The following is a 20,079-nucleotide window of genomic DNA, read 5'->3' on the forward strand; positions in this document are numbered from 1 at the left end:
AGGAGATTTAATTCACTCACACCCTGAATTTTTCCATACTATGAACACGGTACTAATACAATACCAGGAGAGCTTAATGAAGTTAAAACTCATCAATTACGCTATATATCAGCAGTTCTCGACATGTGGGTCACAAGCCCTTTGGGAGTTAAATGGTCTTTTCATGAGGATCAACAAAGACCATCAGAAAATATAGATATTTACATTACAATTCAAAATTACAGCTATGAAATGGCAACAAAATAATTCTATGATAGGGGTCACCACAACATGAGGAACTAGATTAAGGAACTGCAGCATTAGGAAGGTTGACAAGCACAGCTGTAAATGTCTGTTTAATCTACAGAATATAAGAGTGCCCCTTTTTCTTTTCTATGCAAATCTGTACATTTTTTTCAAAGACAGAAGAAGTTCAGCTAAGTCAATGAAAAACTTAAGTTGTTTAAAATAACAATTTTCTTATTTGATAACTAGACTTGACATGGTTTTAAATGCTAAAGTGAAGATTTTATATAAGCATAACCTATGAATTACACATTTAATGTGATTGACTCACATTCTCAAAAGACAGTGTTTCCTGTGAAGTGGTGTTAAATTGCCTGGGTTCATTTCGGTATATAAGCTGTTTGATGCTGTCTCCGACCTCTTTCAGACTGTATCTGGATTCACCTTCATTTTGTATCATAAAAATCTGTTTGCTGAGCTTTTTATTGGTTTTTCTTTAAAGAAAATTTATCCAGATGGGGAAAATTAGCATGTATATCGAATACAGGTAAACATAATATTCAAGAAACATAATCTGAATCCCCATGATCCCAGAAATGTTTACCCAAACACAAGTAAACTTGAAAATAAAACATATTTGTTCATCCTTCTTTTCACTATTTGTGTATATGTGTATACATATATGTGTATGTGTATATGTGACACACAAGTGCCAACTAATCCTCAAACATACACATATATAAATTAAACTTCTCAGCCATATGTATATTCTCAATAAATCAAGCCATCAATCTAAATAGGGCTCCTCTGTTCATTCATTAGGACTGGCATATCCAAGAAAGATCACTTGTTATTTCTCTATCTATAGAAATTCATCCCTAGCAATGAGATGAATAAATGTTAAAACTGTATCAAAATAAGAGTGTGTTTGAGAATTGAGATGGGAATGGGCGAAAGCAGAGCAAGCAGAAAGAGTGAGGGAAAGTATCCATTCTAGGTTTTGTCGAATATTTGAGCCCTCAAAATTACCCATTCTGTCTTGATTTATTTACCAAAATCTGGTATGCAAGCCATTTATGGCTTCTATACCCCCAAGGTATTTTCCACAGGGAAAAATGAGTACAGTGTGGTACTCTGAGTTTCAAGTAGAGAGTGCTTAACTTGCTAACAATCAGCGAGGACATAGTCATCCCTTTTAAAGTTATTGCTAGTCTTCTGATTGTAATAAGGGAAATAACACAATTTTAACACTTCTCTAGCCTTGAAAGTTTTTCCAGAGAGCAAGTCTTTAGTTTAAAGCCTGGAAAGATAAGTTTTAGATACAATATAAGTTTGTTTCTCACATATACATATTGTGAATTCCAAATTTCTCCCAGTTTGAATTATAATTTTTATTTTATCCTATTTATTACTTAAGTATGGTTATGTAAAAATCCATAGTAAACAACGGAGGCCATATTGATTAGACAAAGGCATAAGTAGAAAGCCCCTGGCAGTGGGAAACACTGTTCTCTGATTCTTGTTACCCCTGGAGACAATTTCTACTAACCCTGTATAAGATTCTTGTTAAGCACAAGATCAAAGTCCTAGCTTTCTTTCTTCCTGGGTTTCTCAAATAAATGATGAAGGTGGGGTGTTTCTGTGCAGACAGACCTGCTAACTGAAGCCTGTGGACAAGCCTCTTTGTAGCATCCTACTGGAGCCATTTCTTAAAGTTACGTGTGACACTATTTAGAACTACTATTCTAAGAAGGCACAGAGACTCCAGTTTGTTTAGTGTAGGTTATTGTAGAACTAATAAACCATGGATATAAAAAAATCACACAAAGAAAGCCTTAACTTGGAGAACATTAACAGAGGAAACAGAAGTAGCAACCAAAACACAAAACTTATCTCCTATTCCAAACTGATATTGCTGCCAATTAATTAGGTAAAGACATGGCATATAATATCTGTATACTATAGAATATCTGTATACTATGCAATATATGTATGTTTCTTATTCTTTCAGAAGTTTCTGTGGTTATACTACTGATTCTATTGTTTTTCAAAAGCACGTGATAAAATCTACTGTCACCGACACCATTTATTCCATCTTTTCTTTAGTGTTTTAAAACAGTGTCTTACTATGCAGCCCAGGTTAGTCTTAAGTTCACCATCCTATCTGTCTTTAAAGGGCTGGGTCTACCTTCCTGATTCTTCATGCCTGATTCTGGAAAAAGAGTTGAAAGACTGAATATACACTGCTCTCCCTACAGTCTGGTGCCTTACGTTTGGTGTATTCTTTCCAGTCTTTGATTTATGAGTAGTCTTCCTTAATTATATGCATTTTTTCATTGATAAGAATTTGAACTTTTTCCAAAAACCTATCCTGTAGTTATCATTTTAGTTCTAGTATAAAGGACAATTAAAAAGAATAATCATAAATATAGTTACCTTTATAGGGCATACATTAGTCTCACAATAATTCAATATATTTGGCACTGTAACAAAGTGTGTCTTTGCTTACAGTTATAATTGGTTTAAAATAACAAAAACCTTTATTACCATTAACTTGTCATTAGACTTTTCCTACTCACCATAGTTGTTTGAGAATGTGAACTACATTTACACTGCACTGTGTCTCCCATTTGAAGTTCTGTTCATTATCCTTCCTTCCTTGACAGCTTTCCAGAGCCCAGCTGGCTGGCATGGACTCTGCTTCTAAGCAGTATGTACACGTCCAATTTCTGCTCTTAGAATTCATACAGTAAATCGGCAACTCCCAGTTGCTAAAATAAGTAGAGATTCCAAAGTAGCTCCTGAAGCAAGAGTGGAAAGGGGATAAGTTGGAAACGTAAAGAACTGAATGTCCCTCCCCAGCTTTATTTCTATCGTGTTTTCTGAGAGATTGAATTTTCCCATCTTTGTCTCATCCAAAAATTGACTTCAAATGTCATGGAATTCCCGTTAATATGAGTAGGCACTTACTTTGTCATGTTCTCTGCTATTATGCCAGCAGGAAACTACTTCCTTCTCCCCTATCCAATGATGCCTATCACTCATGACTATCAAAATAATATCTCTGTTTTGTATTAACATTAGCATGTCTCCTGAAGAAATAACAGGCATCTCAGGTTATCTTTCAGGGATTCTTTGTGTGTAATCTTGAGCATTGGATGTTGACATCTTTCCTCATGCTCAGATTTAGTTCTCATTTGGAGTGCATAAGCCACCATGACTAACAAAGAGCTTCATTATTCAAACTAAGAGTTTTCTGTAGTGCTAAAGTTACTGAAGCTAAAATCCAATTTCTTAAATATTTAGAAAAATAAACAATAAAAAGAGAAAAAGTAGAATAGGTACAACAATAGGAGTTTTTACATTCAGCGCTCACTTTAACAAACATGACTAAATCAATAAAATAAAATCCCAAGGTTGAATCTTACTGTGGTAATGCATCTCCAATGTGTGAAAAACAAGGAAAAATTAGATACAAAGTTACATTGATGATTTTTTTTTAGGTAAAATGACTGTTTCCAGATGCATAAGTCCATTCTAGATTAACATAAACACAGAAGCACAAAATGGTGAATGCAAAATAAGTTAATAGTGAAATCAGTTGGGGCTTCCTCTATCCATTATTCCTAATGATAAGATACATACTAGAAATCTCCAAACCTCCATTGCAACTCTGTACCTACTTGACTGAGTTGTAGCAAATGGGGTGTGATCATCAAATCTCATTTACCAGTCTCAAGCTTTTGTTCCTTTTCAAATAAGACGAACTTAGAGGAGCAAGGAACCAGAAGAGAGCCTACATCCCTCAGTGACATCATGGAGCAGAGCTGAGAAACTTCGATTGAAGCCACTAAGATTCCAGGGTTTATCAGTCATAGCAGCTAGTATGAATTTATGTTTATTCCATTTCCAGTGCGGTCCAGAAGGAATTTAAAGTGGCTATCTTATCTTAACAGCTTTTTAGCAAGGATGAAACTAAAATGTCCAGATGCTTTCAGCCCCTACTAATTAAATCAGGTGATCTCCAAGGAGATGTTCCTTTATTCATGAGCAGCCACACTTCAAAGAGTCCAGCTCTTCATGGAACAGTAGTTAAAACTCAGGAATCTAAAGGAAAAGCTGCCTAACAGGATTCGCTTCCATTTGATCTTACTTTTTCAAGGAAACTTTAATAACCTTCGAAAGGAGCAACCATCGCGGCCACACACATCGTTCTGATCGGCTGGGGTGATTCTGGAGACTAATCAGTCAGCACACGATCATTCTTTCCTGCTCTCCAAATGAGCAGCGGTATATATGGTACACATCTCGGAGCTTTTGTCTGACCTCAGAACGATGTAACTCATTTCTTTTTTTTTTTAATTTTTATTTTTCCATTTAATTATTTACACTTCCTTCCCTCCTCCCAATCCCCTCCCGCTCCCCCACACTCCCTCCTCCCTCTCCCAACCTGCTTGAGAGAGGGCAGGGAACCCTGGCCTGTGGGAAGTCCAAGGCCCTCCCCCACTACATCCAGGCCTAGGGAGCTGTGCATCCATATCGACTAGGGTCCCAAAAAGACAGAACATGCAGTAAAAACAAGTCCCAGTGCCTTTATCAATGGCTTCTCAGTCAGCCCCCCATTGTCAGCCACAATTAGAGAGGCCGGTTTGATCACAAGCTCATTCAGACCCGGTCCAGCTGGATTTGGTGAGCTCCCATTAGAACAGGCACACTGCCTCAGTTAGTGGACCAACCCCTCGCGGTCCTGAATTCCTTGCTCATCTTCTCCCTCCCTTTGCCTTTCAAGTGGACCTTGGGAGCTCAGTCCCTTGCTCTGATGAGGGTCTCTGTTGTAACTCATTTCTTAAGAGAAAAAGAAATGCCTTGAGTCCTGCTTATCTAAATCTATCCTAAGTAGGTAACTGTTTGCACCCATAAAGAATTAGAATGCACTGTGAAATTTTGTGTCTGCCATTTCAACTTTTCTCTTATCTTTACTATCACATCTTATTTTCACATTATTTCTACAGAGTTGGTACTGTGGTTCCACTTTCAAGAAAGAAAACTGAGATTAATCCAATGTTAAGATAAGACAGATCACTATCCTATGCCACGATTAACTACTACCGTATAGTTTGTGAGATTTTAAAAACACACTTATGAGGCTACTAATCATTTTAGGCTGACTGCCTTTTGATTAGTAGTATTAATCTCAGGGGAAGGTAGACCTTAAATTAGACAGCCACACTTTCATCTTTAAAAGCCTTAAATGCAATAGGAATATCTACATGTCCAAGTATCTCTCTAGAGAGGCCAAAAGGAGATTTGAAACTATTGGAGAATAGCAATAATTTACACATCAAAGAGATCAAAATAAACACCAGAACAGGGAACTCTCCCACCGCAGAGGAGAGATTAAACAAAAGCTATTGATTAATGGTTTAGGACAATCCTTGCTAACTGTTAGTCACTTGAAAACAAGATGAACTCATGTTTTGAATATATTTGCCTCTTTTATGGTAACAGAAAAAGCAGAACATAGTCCAGAAGGAAGTGAGAAAATTGTGTGTGTTCCTATTTTTTAAAAAGAATTATTATAGTTATGTATATACATATTTATGTATGTATTATATATATATACATATATATATATATATATATATATAGTGACATATTCCTGTACTCTCAGCACTACAGAGACATAGGCAGGGCAACTAGAAGTTCAAGGCCATTCTTGATTACTTAAGAACCTATCTCACAAGGACATTCTTGGCTACATGAGACACTATCTCAAAACCAATAAACAACATACAGATAGAGAGAAACTATGCACTATTATTGTAAAAGTTTTATGCAGCAATTTATGAAAAGAACAAAAGAAGCATATATAGAAGTTAAGAGCTCAAAATAACATGGCCACACAAAATAAATAAATAAAATATAAACAACAACAATAAAAGATAAACCTCAGGACTCAATGAAGAGTGAAGAGAAACAGTTTCTCCAATACTGAGGCTGAAACCTTAAACAAATGGCACATCAGCAAAGAGGGTGATTTCACCCATAAAATCATGAGATAACTGGAAAAGGGATTATTTAGAATCTTTAATAGCTTTCCCCTGCAGCTACAGAAATTTTCCTCTATGCTGGAAAATCTGCAAAACTAATATTAAGTAGTTTTCCCGTGGCCAAGTCTTGGGATTGATTTTGCACTTTGAGGGCCCTTTCACAGTGAGGGTGTGTTTTCCTCATGTCCTGAGTGCAGCATACATGAAAAAGTTAACACCATGGTGGCCTCCTGTCCTACACAGTGCTGTGGCCTACGAGGGAACTTGGAGTTTAACTTGGCATGTAATATCCCCCAGAGACTGTGGAATGATGGACAACTCCACAAGCGGAATCACTCCTCCAGGTCAAAGGGAGGAACACATGAGATACCCTTTGACTGAACATCCCAGAAAGGTCACTAACCCACCACTCCAACTTTAAAACTGTTGATTCCAGAAAGCACAAACTACCCAGATGTTTCCAGGTTAGTAAGAACTGTCCTAATCTGTTGACCTCTCTGAGATTAACTATCAAAGGGAAACAGGGACAAAGCAAAGATATTATTTGACAAGCGGTCCAATACTAATTTTGTATTCGTTTTATATCAATTCACATAAATTTTATCACAGTCAACCATCATCAGATCAACTGCAAACAGGTGAATCCACATTATCTTAGAAACAAATGATAACTTATGGATACCTAATAGTCATTCTTTGAGTAACTATACATCCTAAACCATCTTTGGTTGTTTGTGGAACCAGTGGCTGGATAAAGTTTCCCCTCCTGTATGAGTGCCTGAGTAACTTTGTTCATCGCCCTTTACAGTTGATGATATCATTACTTTATAGCACAGAGGACATCGGACGATTTACCAACCTGGCTTCATAATGGCAATCATTGTTTCTACTTGAGTGCTCTCCAAGTTTCAGTATCAAAACTCTGTATCTCTCCCAACTATAAATGAATAAAGGAGTAGAGGGGGAAATATAATGCCTTGCGTGCTAACTGGAGACTGTGTTCAAGGATAAATTGTGTTTTCTGTCAGATTTTAGACTTTGGGCTTTAATCTCAAGGTCACTTGTTTCCTAAGAAGAATATAGGTGACTCTACTGAGTTTTAAGACTTGCACACTACAGCTAATTTTTTTTTTTGCTTTTCAAGTCCTTCATACAAGTTTCCAAACTCTCTATTATCTGATTTAATAGAACATGAGATTTATGATTGACAGTTTTAGGCATCTGGAATGTTTAAGTCGCTTTCTGACTGTTAGGTTTTTTTGGCACACCTTTATTCTTCAAGTCCTTCTCAATCTTTTCTTTTCTATCTCACTTCTCTCACCTCCCAGCCACTTCTTCATTTCAGAAACAGCTTTATTTGGTGAAAACACAATCATTAGCTAACATAATCTTTTTATTTTGGTGTTTTGAGACAGGGTTTCTCTGTAGCTTTGGGATCTGTCCTGGAACTAGCTCTTGTAGACCAGGCTGGCCTTGAACTCACAGAGATCACCTGCCTCTGCCTCCCGAGTGCTGGGATTAAAGGCGTGAGACAGCACTACACAGCTACGATTTTATAGAGATGAACATAGTATCCATTCATTGTTTTTGCCCTTGTTTAGCTGTAAGAAAACTAAATTGATCCCAGAATTTCCAGCTTAAGTTATCTCTTATTTATCACTACTTTATCATTCATCTAAACAACTGCTCCCTTCCAACCTTCTACTTACACAACATACAGCGGTCACTACTTTCTTTTCTTGTGTCTTTAAAGATTACAGCTGTTTAAAGCTCTCCATTTCTCTCCATTGTATAATCTGACCACTTCTCCTGATTGCAGTATTCTCCTATCCTCCTTGGCTTGCTTTGACTTGATCTCCATTCTGACAAACAGAGCCTCCAGAAACCAAATCATTATCTCCTATTAATGGCTATGAGGACAGCTATTAATGTTCTAGGCACCTGGTATATACATCTGTAGTGATTAATGTTCTCTTTCATGATGACAGATCTACCAAGGAGATGGTGAAAATCATAGTTATCACCATCCATGGCTTATCAATAGCATATTATGAATCAGAATTTGAGCCATCTATGTGAGCCCAAATACTTGCTTGCTCTCTTCTTGGAGGTTGGGTTTTGCGTCCTTCCTGATGGCTATACTTGATTCTCCAGTTTAAGAATAAATGGGAAGGAAGTACCCAGCATAGGGAAAGTGTAACTATGAAAATACCCAGCTTCATACACTAAGTTTAATAAGGAGCTAATTATTATGCTTGCAGAGTCCCTTTGATCGGAATTAATGGCAAGAACCTTGTAAGCTCCCTATAGATTTCAGTTTTCTGCTTTATTCTTAACAAAACAAAGTTCATCTTGTCAAAGCTTAGTCACAGTGGGATATTATGAGCAAGCTTTGATTCTAAGACTTCTGCTGACAGCAAGAGCTAAATGGAGTCAGCAGTTTGCCCTTCCAGACTAAAAGAGAGAAATATTTGAGAGGAGGACGATAAAGTAGCACCTTCTTCTGTAGTTCTCAAACTGTATCAAAAACGTTGTGTGAGGTGTGGGCCCAAATTCTCTACTTTTACTAGCAGTAAGATGGACACACTGGTCCAGATCTGAAGCAACTTTGCATACTTTCTGCTTTCTGGTTGTATATCTTTTTTTTTTTTCTTACATTTATCATATATTGTTTTGGGGTTCATAAAGATAATTTCTTTCAAATCAATGATGTATTTTAACTATATTCACCACAGTTCCATTCATCTCCTTAGTCTATACCTCCTGCTACACTCCTTCCTTCCCTAAATCCCCCTTCTATTTTCATGTCCTATGTGTATGTTTATATAAGAATTTGAATACCCACAAATTAAATATGTTATTTGTTTTTCTCTGTGTGTGGCTTTTTTGCTCCTACTTGTATAAATAGTTCAGCAAACAGCATAATTTCATTATTTTATGTTTAAATAAAATGCCAGGATATACTACCCACTCAACTTTTGATAGATTCCCAGGATTACCTCATAATGTCGGTACTCCAAATAGTGTGTCAAAAAACTTCCCTGTGTCACTGTTGTGTTGATTTTGAGTTATCTGAGTACACACACAGGAGTGGTAGAGTTGTGTTGTGTCATCCTCTAGTTCTAGGGAAAGCACTATACTGAGTCCCATGGTAGTTAGACCAGTTTGTCTTCCTACCTGCTAAGGGTTCCCTGTTCTCCATTCTCACTAGCATTTGTTACTGTTTTTAAATGACAACCATGCTGTCTGGGATGACCTGAAAAATCTATGTTGTTTTCATTTCCTGATGCCTGATAATATTGACTACTTTTTTATGTTGGCTGTTCATTTGTACTTCATCTTTTGAGAAATATCTGTTCGTTAGATCATTTGTTGACTGGGATGCTTGATTTCTCCCTTCTTTAGTTCTTTGTATGTTGTAGCTATTAACCCTCTAGCAGACACATAGCTGACAAAGGTTTTCTTAATGTTTTCCCCCAAATTCCATGGGTTGTCACTACACTTAATAATTGTTTCTTTGGCTACTCAAAGGCATTTGAATTTCATGCAATCCCAAGTGTCAATTCTTGCTAGGTTTCCCGAGCTTCTGGAAGGAAGCCTTTTCTTAGGCCTGTAACTTGAGGTGTTTTTTCCCATTTCCTCTAACAGTTCTCAGGTCCAGGTCTTTGATCAATGTTGATATGATTTTTGTACAAGTGAGAGGAAAGGATCTAACTTCATTTGTATTTTTTAATTTTTCAAATATTCAGTTTTCCCTGCATGAATTGTTGAAAAGGTTATCTTGTCTCCAATGTATGTTTTTGGCATCTGACTACATAGCCTTTCTGATAGCCCCTTTCACTAGTGCCAAAAAGTCCATTTTTTAAAGGAAAAAAGGTTAGTGGCATACACCTGTAATCCTAACAAATGAGAAGCTACAAAAGATTAAGTCTAAAGCCAGTCCACATTATATAGTCAGATCCTCTCTCAAAAACAATGCCTAGATGCCTAGACCTAATTAAGGTTCTGCCTGTCAGGATTAAATTACATGGTGTTTTCCATGGTAGACCATCTTGGTTAAATTAATAGATCCAATAAAGACTCTTCTCCTAATTCATTATTTAAATACATCATAATAACTGGTTATTTATTCATTGAACAAACTCTGCCACAGATAATAACATGCTCCAGCAGAATTTAAATAAAAAACAATGTGTTCCTTACCATGAAATCAAAATAAACTGGAAAGTACTAAACTAATCATATAATAAAACTTTTATCCTCAACATAGAGAGCCAGAGCCATATAATACAGATTTACCCATCTTATAAAAGAAATATTTTATTATATATATAAAACTACTAATTCTTTTTTAATTTTATTAATTTTTTATTTTATTTTTTGAGAATATAACATAATTACATTATTTCTCCTTTCCCTTCCTCTGTCCAAACATTCACATATGATCCTCCATGTTCTCTTTAAAATTCATGAATTCATATTCTTTTTTTAATTTGTTTTTGTAACATATATGTATGTGTGTGCATACGCACATATATTCTTCTTTAATTTTATTTATTTAACTATTATTTTTATGTTCATTGATATTTTGTCTGCATTTATTTATGTTCAAGGGTGTCGGATCCTCTGGAATTGGAGTTATAGACAGTTGTGAACTGACTTGTGGGTGCTGAGAATTGAACCCAGGTCCTCTGGAAGAATAACCAGTGTTCTTAATCACTGAACCATCTCTCCAGCCACTACATATCTATTCTTAAATACATAAATCCTCACTGTAGTTACTTTATTCATGTTTTTATGAATGACCAATTAGTATTAGACAATCAATTTATGTGCTCTTCGCTGAAGACTATTTATTTCTCCTGCTCTCTGCATTTCTTAGTGGTCTGATGACCTTGAGGCCTCTCGAGCTTTTTCTCATTTATGTTGGCATAAGCAATAAAAAACATTAATGTGATCAAGGACTCCTACTTCATTTCCCAAAATGGGCACATTTGAAGGAGCCAAGAATTTCTCACACTATTGCTGTTTTAAGACCTTGTCTTGTTAAAGGACACTAGGTCCCACTCAGTTGTTGTGAGCCTAGAAATTTTCTTTCCTTCCTTCTCTCCTCCACTTTCTGCAGCCAGTTCCTAAGTGCAGCATTTCTGCTCTGCATAGGATTTCTTTTGAATCAGGACCACAACTCTGTAACTTTGTTATTCTTGGTTTCATCTAATACAACAGTCTGATAAATTTACAGCTTTGCCTTTGCTTTCTGTAATTCATTTTTTCCTGTTGCCTTCAGATTAATCTAAAATGTAAATCTGATGTCATCATTCCTTTGAAGGAAAACCTTTCCGTTGCCTTCAGGACAAAGTGAAGAAGAAAACGAAGAAGAAGAGGAAGAGGAAGAGGAAGAGGAAGAGGAAGGAAGGAAGGAAGAAGAAGAAGAAGAAGAAGAAGAAGAAGAAGAAGAAGAAGAAGAAGAAGAAGAAGAAGAAGAAGAAGAAGAAGAAGAAGAAGCAGCGCTTATAACAGTTTACAAACACCTTGCAAATTCATTCTCCTAATTACCTCTTCAACCCACTAAACTTTTCAGCCTTTGTTCAACCTATTCAGGACTATTGTAAATTCTCCTTAGCAAGGATTTCTCTGTCATTTACATGTCTTCACCCATATGTGCCCCTGTGCCTAGGGATCTTTCTTCCTTTCTCCCTGGAGAATCAGGATCGTTAAATGTAAATATAATGTTGACAAGATTCCATTACTGTGACAAACCTCAAACACATTCAGTTTTGAAGGAGGGAATATTTCGACTCCTAGTTTGAAGACTTTCCATCTATGTTTACTCAGTTCGGTTGCTTGGTACTGGTGATAGCACAGTCCACCCTGTCAGAAATGTGTAATAGAAAAGAGCTGTTAATTTAATAGAACTGAGAAGCAAAGAAGAGGGGGCAGGTGGGAACCTTTTTGTGGTCACACATCCAATCACGTAGCTCCTTTTCCCTCTTTTTCATGCCTCCGAAATGTTTCCCTAAGCTCACAGAGCATGCATGAAAGGCAAGAAACTAAGGCCTTTTAGCACATCTACGACCCAACCCACAAATCAAAATAGCACATACCGTTAATTCCAGCACTCAAACGAAGAAGGGCAGGCAGATCTCTGTGAGCTCAAGGACACCTGATCTACAGAGCAAGTTCTGGGCGAGTCAATGATACATAAGAAGGACTCTGACTCAAAAGAGAGAAAGAGATAAAAAGAATGATGGTCAATAAAATATGCCCCCAGGGATAAAGGCATATGAAGACACAGAAACTTGGCCATTGGCAAACCAACAATGACAGCTGTAAAAAAAAAAAATCAACTATTCTGCAATTTTTTGTTTTGTGTTGTTTTGTTTTTGATGACAAAGAGAAACATGAGAATTGTTTGTGTTGCTAGAATCAAAATTAAAAAATTACAAAAGTTACCAATTTTGAGTTTGGTTTAAATTGTAGGACACTAAAATAATTAATTGGAACAAATTAACCCAAAGTAAATTAAAACTCAGAAGCACAAAAAAATATGGACTAAAATTAGTAAGGTAAAATGACATAAAGCAGACCATATCAGAACAAGCCATATTCTGAATCCTTGACAGTTAAAGTTCAATGAAATTTATAACCTTCTATCTTATTAAAAAATGGAATTTTTCACCCACCAAAATTAAAGGCATGACATCTAGGTCTTCCTGACATTAGAGGGATAATATATCTTTATAACAACCTCTGACAAATATGTTTGATACATAGAGAAAATAGAATAATTCCTTGATTAAAAATAGACTAAAATTGACACCAGAAGAAATAGAAAATATAAATACTCTGATGTCTATTAAAGTCTGACTTCAGTCTTCAAAATATTGCCACCAAGAAAATTCTATAATGTTTGTCTCATTGATAATTTGTTTCAAATATTTTAAAAGACAAAACACTAACAATCTTAATAAAGTCTGAGAAATAAAGGATAGGCAAATACTTTTGAATTGTCTTTGTGAGACTTCATGTGTCACTCTCATACTAATGTTTTATAAATATGGGATAAATAAACTAAAAATAGGAATTACTCATTAAGTAGAAAAGTCATTAATCAAATATTATCAAATGAAATCCAGGAAAATATTTAAAGTACAAGGTAGTCTTCAAATTACTATTATTAAAGTACTACAAATTATGAAAGTACAAGATAGTCTTCAAAAGTATAACCCATGAGAACATGCTTTATTTAGAATTCAAATTTGATTAATATTATTTACCATGTTATAACAAAATAGGAAAAATCAAATCAATAAGGGTGTCTTCATAGAGAGAGAAAAACACTTTTCAAAACTCAATACTTGCTTAAAATATAATAAAGAACATTTACAAGCATTCAAAGTTATGAAAACAAGCATAATGATTGTTTGCAGAAAGAAGTAAACAAGTATAAATATAAATAGCAAATAAAAATAGTAGTACTCTAGCTATGGATACCAAAACATTTTCCAAAAGAAGTACAAGTTCCATACAAACAAACAGAGCACCGTTGTCACAGATTGGGAAACTCAATGTTATCCCTAATTTTTTATAAATTCATTTACAGTAAGCACAATTATATTATTATCTGGTCCGACACTTTTAACCAATTATAAATTGATATTGATATATAAAGATTCCTGTACTAAAAGAGCCACAGGATTCTTTGAAAAAAAAGATGAAAATTTTAATATTTTACATTTTATTTCAACACTTAATGGTTAGTATAAATAATAACTATGAATAGTGGTTTTAGTGAAAGGACAGACAAGTCCATGGGATGGAATAAACTGTGGAAATAAAAATGTGAAAGTTTTCCAGCTGACTTTAGACCATGGCTCAGGGCCATTCAGAACATAAGGCAAGTGTGTTTAAAAAGTGACACTTGGGCCGAGTGATGGTGGCCCTATCACTCAGGAGGCAGAAGCAAGTAGATCTCTGTGAGTTCAAAGCCAGCCTCATGTATCAAAGAAACCCTGTCTCAAAAAGCAAAAAAAAAAAAAGGACACTTGAGCTGCTATCTCCATATCTGCCTCTACAACATACAAAGTAAAATAAAAATGAATGCTACACCTAAAAGCAAATAGTCAAAATTAAGTGTCTGTAATAATACACAGTGGAAAATCCTCATGAGAGAGGCATAGACGGAGAGCTCAGGTAAAATACAAATTGTAAGTCACAAAAGGTGAAAAATCAAATTAGACTTTCTGAAATCCTAAAACCCATGCTTTAGAGGCCAATAAGAATATTAAAAGGCAAACCAAAGAAATGCAGAAAATATACATAGTACATATATCTAATATTGAAGAACTGGTATCTAGACTATGTAAGCAATTTTTACATCTCAGTAATTAAATACAACCCAAATAAAAGTGGGCAAAATATTTTAATATAAAATGTATCAAAGAATTTTATAAACAGCCAATAAACTCTAGTTCGGAGAACACAAGGAGATGCAATTACCTATCCACTAGCACAGCAGAAATATAAAGAACAACACTTGAGATGTAGAACACTTGATATGCTGTTACTGGGAGTGCCCCAATAGCACAAGTATTTGGAGGGAAGATTTGTTTCTATGACCATTTTCTTATAATGTTCATAATCACAAGTGAGAAAATGTGTTATGTCCTGTTTCCATGTAAATAAATTTAAGACTTCAGTTTTATTATGTAATGGTTTCTCAGTATGTCAGTGTGTGGCTGAAAGACACTTCATGTACCTTAGCTCACTCTGCCATAATTTCTAGTTTCCCTCTAGTAAAGACAATCCAGTAGGATGTGCACACACACACACACATTTAATTTTTTCATAAGTATGCCTTTATAGCTGTAGAATATATGAGTCAAAAGGATAAACATGTTAAATGTTTAAACTTGAAATATATCAGTTAATATTATTATTGTATTTGAATTTCAATTTATACTTCTGAAGATAGTATGTGAACACTCATTTCTTTCTAACCTTGCTAATTCTTGGGTAAAACTAAATGAACCAATTTTGTTAACCTAAAAGCAAAACATGATATAGTTGTAATTTTAAGCAATTTTCATTTCCTTGCTTACTATTGAAATTAATTGTCTTTGCTTGTATTTATTGACAGTTTTAAGATTTTATTATATTCATTGCCTGATTCTTGGCTGGTATTTGCTGTTATTCCTGATAAACAACTCTTGATCATTTATTACTGCCTTCTCATATGAGTTCAATTTATATTCTCAAGGTTAGAAGGTGTGTGTGTGCGTATTTGTCTGCTACACCAATATATTACAAATTCAAATAATATAATTATTTTTCATTCCTAGTTTCTAATGTCATTCATAAAAATGTTTAACTCTAACATAAAATTGAATTTTATTCTAGGCATATATGTATATCTCCAATTACTTTTATTCCTCAGTGCATTTTATACATCAATAACAGAAAGTTACTTTCAAGTAGGTTTCAAAGTAGTTCCTTACTCAGTGTTCATATTTTACATCAATATCACATGGTCTCATAATTTCACATATTTTATAGTATTATTATCACTCATAGTTTTATCAGTTCTGATTGGATTGCCATGTGTGTTTGTCATGAAAGCATAATTTTATAGTGCATTACTGACATGGTATGCAATATAATATATAATAACATATAACTGAGCTCTGACATTTTCAATTCTAATTTTCCTCTGTAACAAACAAACTAGAAAATTTAAAACTTAAGAAATACATAGAACTTATGTCAATTTTTAAACCACCCTGAAGAATCAAATAAAATTTACTTAAGATGTGTATACATACTGACTCAATATTTCAACTTTATAATTAATGTTTAAGTTCAAAATATTTTTGTAGTGGGTCTTTATTGAGAATATGTTTATAACATTTACTTTCTATCTAAATATAGTTTGCTTAGTGAGTTGAATTTGGACTCATTTGGAGGATTTAGTACCTGCCATAACAGTTCTGAAAATTGCTTGTCAAGTTAATTCTAAGGAATTTTATTATTCACTAATGCTGTTGAGTGAAAGGAGCTTCACAATACGAGAATAAAGCTATTTGTTCTGTAACGTGCTAATTTTCTTGCTGTTTGGTGTATTAAAAGTTTTGTTTTCTTACAACTGTATCTCCCCTATCCTAGATATTTAAGCTAGCATCATAAAAGCAATACTTTTATTGTAGTCACAGTGGTTTCTCAAGCATGTGTCATCCCTGCAAGAAACACAATGGCAGAGTGGGAAGTCAGGCAAACATGGCTACCTCAAATGAGCAATTTGGCTCAGTCAAGATTCACTGAACTCTGACAGAGGAATGCCTTAAAATTAAAAGCTACCTTTTATTAAGTATATACATGTGAAGAAAAAGTTCTCAGCACCTTGCAGCAGATGTTAACTGATTTGAATATTGGACTCAAGGCCTGTTGTTGAAACTTCCATTAGCTTCATTTATAATAGAGGATAATCTATTTCCCAAAAAGTAGAGACGCAGACACTCATTCACACAGAACTAGTGTCCAATTAGCCACTGACCTATTTCTTTTCTTTTGAGTTGTAAAAATAAGGTCTTTTGTGATATATATATATATATATATATATATATGAATATATATATATATATATGAATGTGTGTGTGTGTGTGTGCTATTTTTCTTAGTCTATGCCAGACACTAAACTTGTCTCTAGAGTTTTCCAATCCCGAATTGGTCATGATAACTCTTAGGAGCTTTAGGAGCTCTCATAGCTATCACCTCCATTAGCCCCACTTAGTATGCAGAACCACATAATTATAGAGATGAAATAAATTGTTCAAAATCATGTAGCCAATATGGGAACCCTTCTGGTTGTCACCAAATCTAGTATCTTTGTTTCATAACTTGGTTCCCTATCTCTGTCCTAACCTGTCCTTCTCACCTTCTTCCCCCTGTCCATGCAGGCCCATAACCAAGGTGTAGACTAAGAAGTGGAGCCATGCTTCACACGGCCATACCATGCTGGCAGCCGTTCCTGGGTCTGGCTATGGTGTTCCTCCTCGTGGGATCCACCATCGGCTGTCCTGCTCGCTGTGAATGCTCCGCCCAGAACAAATCTGTTAGCTGCCACAGACGACGTTTGATGGCCATCCCAGAAGGCATTCCCATTGAGACCAAAATCTTGGACCTCAGCAAAAATAGATTAAAAAGCGTAAACCCTGAAGAATTCATATCATATCCTCTCTTGGAGGAGATTGACTTGAGTGACAACATCATCGCCAATGTGGAGCCCGGGGCTTTTAACAACCTCTTTAACCTACGATCCCTCCGCCTGAAAGGCAATCGCCTTAAGTTGGTACCGTTGGGAGTATTCACAGGACTGTCCAACCTCACCAAACTTGACATTAGTGAGAATAAGATTGTTATTTTGCTGGACTACATGTTCCAGGATCTACATAACCTGAAGACTCTAGAAGTGGGGGACAATGATTTGGTTTATATATCACACAGGGCCTTTAGCGGACTACTTAGCTTGGAGCAGCTCACCCTGGAGAAGTGCAACTTAACAGCAGTACCAACAGAAGCCCTTTCCCACCTCCGCAGCCTCATCACCTTGCATCTGAAGCATCTTAATATCAACAATATGCCTGTGTATGCCTTTAAAAGATTGTTCCACCTGAAACACCTAGAGATCGACTATTGGCCTTTGCTGGATATGATGCCGGCCAATAGCCTCTATGGTCTCAATCTCACCACCCTCTCCATCACTAACACCAACCTGTCCACTGTCCCCTTCCTCGCCTTTAAACACCTGGTATACCTGACCCACCTTAACCTCTCCTACAATCCCATCAGCACTATCGAAGCAGGCATGTTCTCTGACCTGATCCGCCTACAGGAGCTTCATATAGTGGGAGCCCAACTGCGCACCATTGAGCCTCACTCCTTCCAAGGGCTCCGCTTCCTCCGTGTGCTCAATGTATCTCAGAACCTGCTGGAAACATTGGAAGAGAATGTCTTCTCCTCCCCTAGGGCTTTGGAGGTCCTGAGCATAAACAACAACCCACTAGCCTGCGACTGTCGACTCCTCTGGCTCCTACAGCGACAACCGACCCTACAGTTTGGGGGCCAGCAGCCCATGTGTGCCGGGCCAGACACCATCCGTGAAAGGTCATTTAAGGATTTCCATAGCACTGCTCTTTCTTTTTATTTTACCTGCAAAAAGCCCAAAATCCGTGAAAAGAAGGTACAGCATCTCCTAGTGGATGAAGGACAGACGGTCCAGCTGGAGTGTAATGCTGATGGAGACCCACAGCCCATGATTTCCTGGGTGACACCCCGAAGGCGTTTCATCACCGCCAAATCCAACGGAAGGGCCACTGTGTTGGGTGATGGCACCCTGGAAATCCGTTTTGCCCAGGATCAAGACAGTGGGTTGTATGTTTGCATTGCTAGCAACGCTGCTGGGAACGACACCTTCACAGCCTCCCTCACTGTGAAGGGATTCACTTCAGACCGCTTCCTTTACGCAAACAGGACCCCTATGTACATGACCGACTCCAATGACACCGTTTCCAACGGCACTAATGCCAATACTTTTTCCCTGGACCTTAAAACAATACTGGTATCTACAGCCATGGGCTGTTTCACATTCCTGGGAGTGGTTTTATTTTGTTTTCTCCTCCTTTTTGTGTGGAGCCGAGGAAAAGGCAAGCACAAAAACAGCATTGACCTCGAGTATGTGCCCCGAAAAAACAATGGTGCTGTTGTGGAAGGGGAGGTGGCTGGACCCAGGAGGTTCAACATGAAAATGATATAAGGGCCCACCACACACCCTATTGTCTTGTGTCACTGTTGGTAATGAGTAAGACGTCTGACGTAGTGAACCACAAGGTTATCAGGCAGCTTCATGCAGCTGCCCCTGTATGAAAGCAGGGTTCATGGAAGCAGGAAGACTCCTTACGGATACTGGCCGGTTAGAGGCAGGCAGGCATGTGTCCCAGCCCTGCACACAATGGGATACTAATTGTTTGCATTGCAAATATTGGCATTCTGGGGATCTCAGTAACGAACCTGAACCTTTGGCTCATGCTGATGGACAATAATCCAACATTTTCTACCACTGCAAAAACAAAAGAGAAAAATAAAAGAGAACAACCTACAGTGTAGGATTTACATATTAAAAAGACACATTTGTCTAAAAACATACTCTACAGTAAAATTTGTATTTATTATTATCATTTGTTAAAACCTTGCATCATACAATACTATTGGTTCAGTACCAAAAAGAGATCAATATATTCTTTTTTTGAAACATATATGCTGTATATGTTTTAAAGCAATATGAATGAGAGGTTGTGCTTTTAGTTATTCACCAGTATAGATCCAAGTGTGATTTCACCTTCCTTTTACCCACCGATAAACCTGAGGCTAGATCCCTGGAGTAACAGGCAGAGATGTGTTGAGATGTGTATGTCTGATGTAGGATGCCAAGAAACAGGACCCAAGTCAAAACTGCTCAACTCTGTTAACTTCTGTTACTATAAATAAAGGCATGTGCCTAGTTTTGATACAGAATGGAATATTTTTTATACATACACTACCAACCTGGACCAGTTTACTGTAACAGAAGCCTTTGGGTTTCTCCAGAAGGTGGTATATCGCTAGATGTACCTGTAAAATGCAAGGTAGGTGTCATTCATAAAAGTAATTCACTTAGTGAGCCCTTAGTTTTACTTTCATCGGTCACTGTTCATGGGTTAAAGACAAATGAAAAAAGAAGTACTGATTATATTTAATTATTTGGCAATATTCA

At 36.4% G+C, this 20,079-nt stretch overlaps 1 protein-coding gene across 3 annotated transcripts in view; it reads left to right on the plus strand.

Moving 5' to 3' along the window:
* Positions 1 to 19,841, plus strand: part of Lingo2 (leucine rich repeat and Ig domain containing 2) — a 1,156,348-nt gene extending 1,136,507 nt beyond the window's left edge. For all 3 annotated transcript variants that reach the window (XM_085677246.2, XM_085677245.2, XM_048420641.3), the window contains one exon: positions 17,228 to 19,841. In XM_085677246.2, coding sequence (XP_085533372.1) covers positions 17,263 to 19,083 — 1,821 coding nt within the window. In that variant the 5' untranslated portion in view covers positions 17,228 to 17,262 and the 3' untranslated portion in view covers positions 19,084 to 19,841. The remainder of the gene's footprint in view (positions 1 to 17,227) is intronic.
* Positions 19,842 to 20,079: the final 238 nt, after the last annotated feature.

Source organism: Myodes glareolus, chromosome 16, assembly GCF_982192425.1.
Source record: "Myodes glareolus chromosome 16, mMyoGla1.1, whole genome shotgun sequence".
NCBI lineage: Eukaryota > Metazoa > Chordata > Mammalia > Rodentia > Cricetidae > Myodes > Myodes glareolus.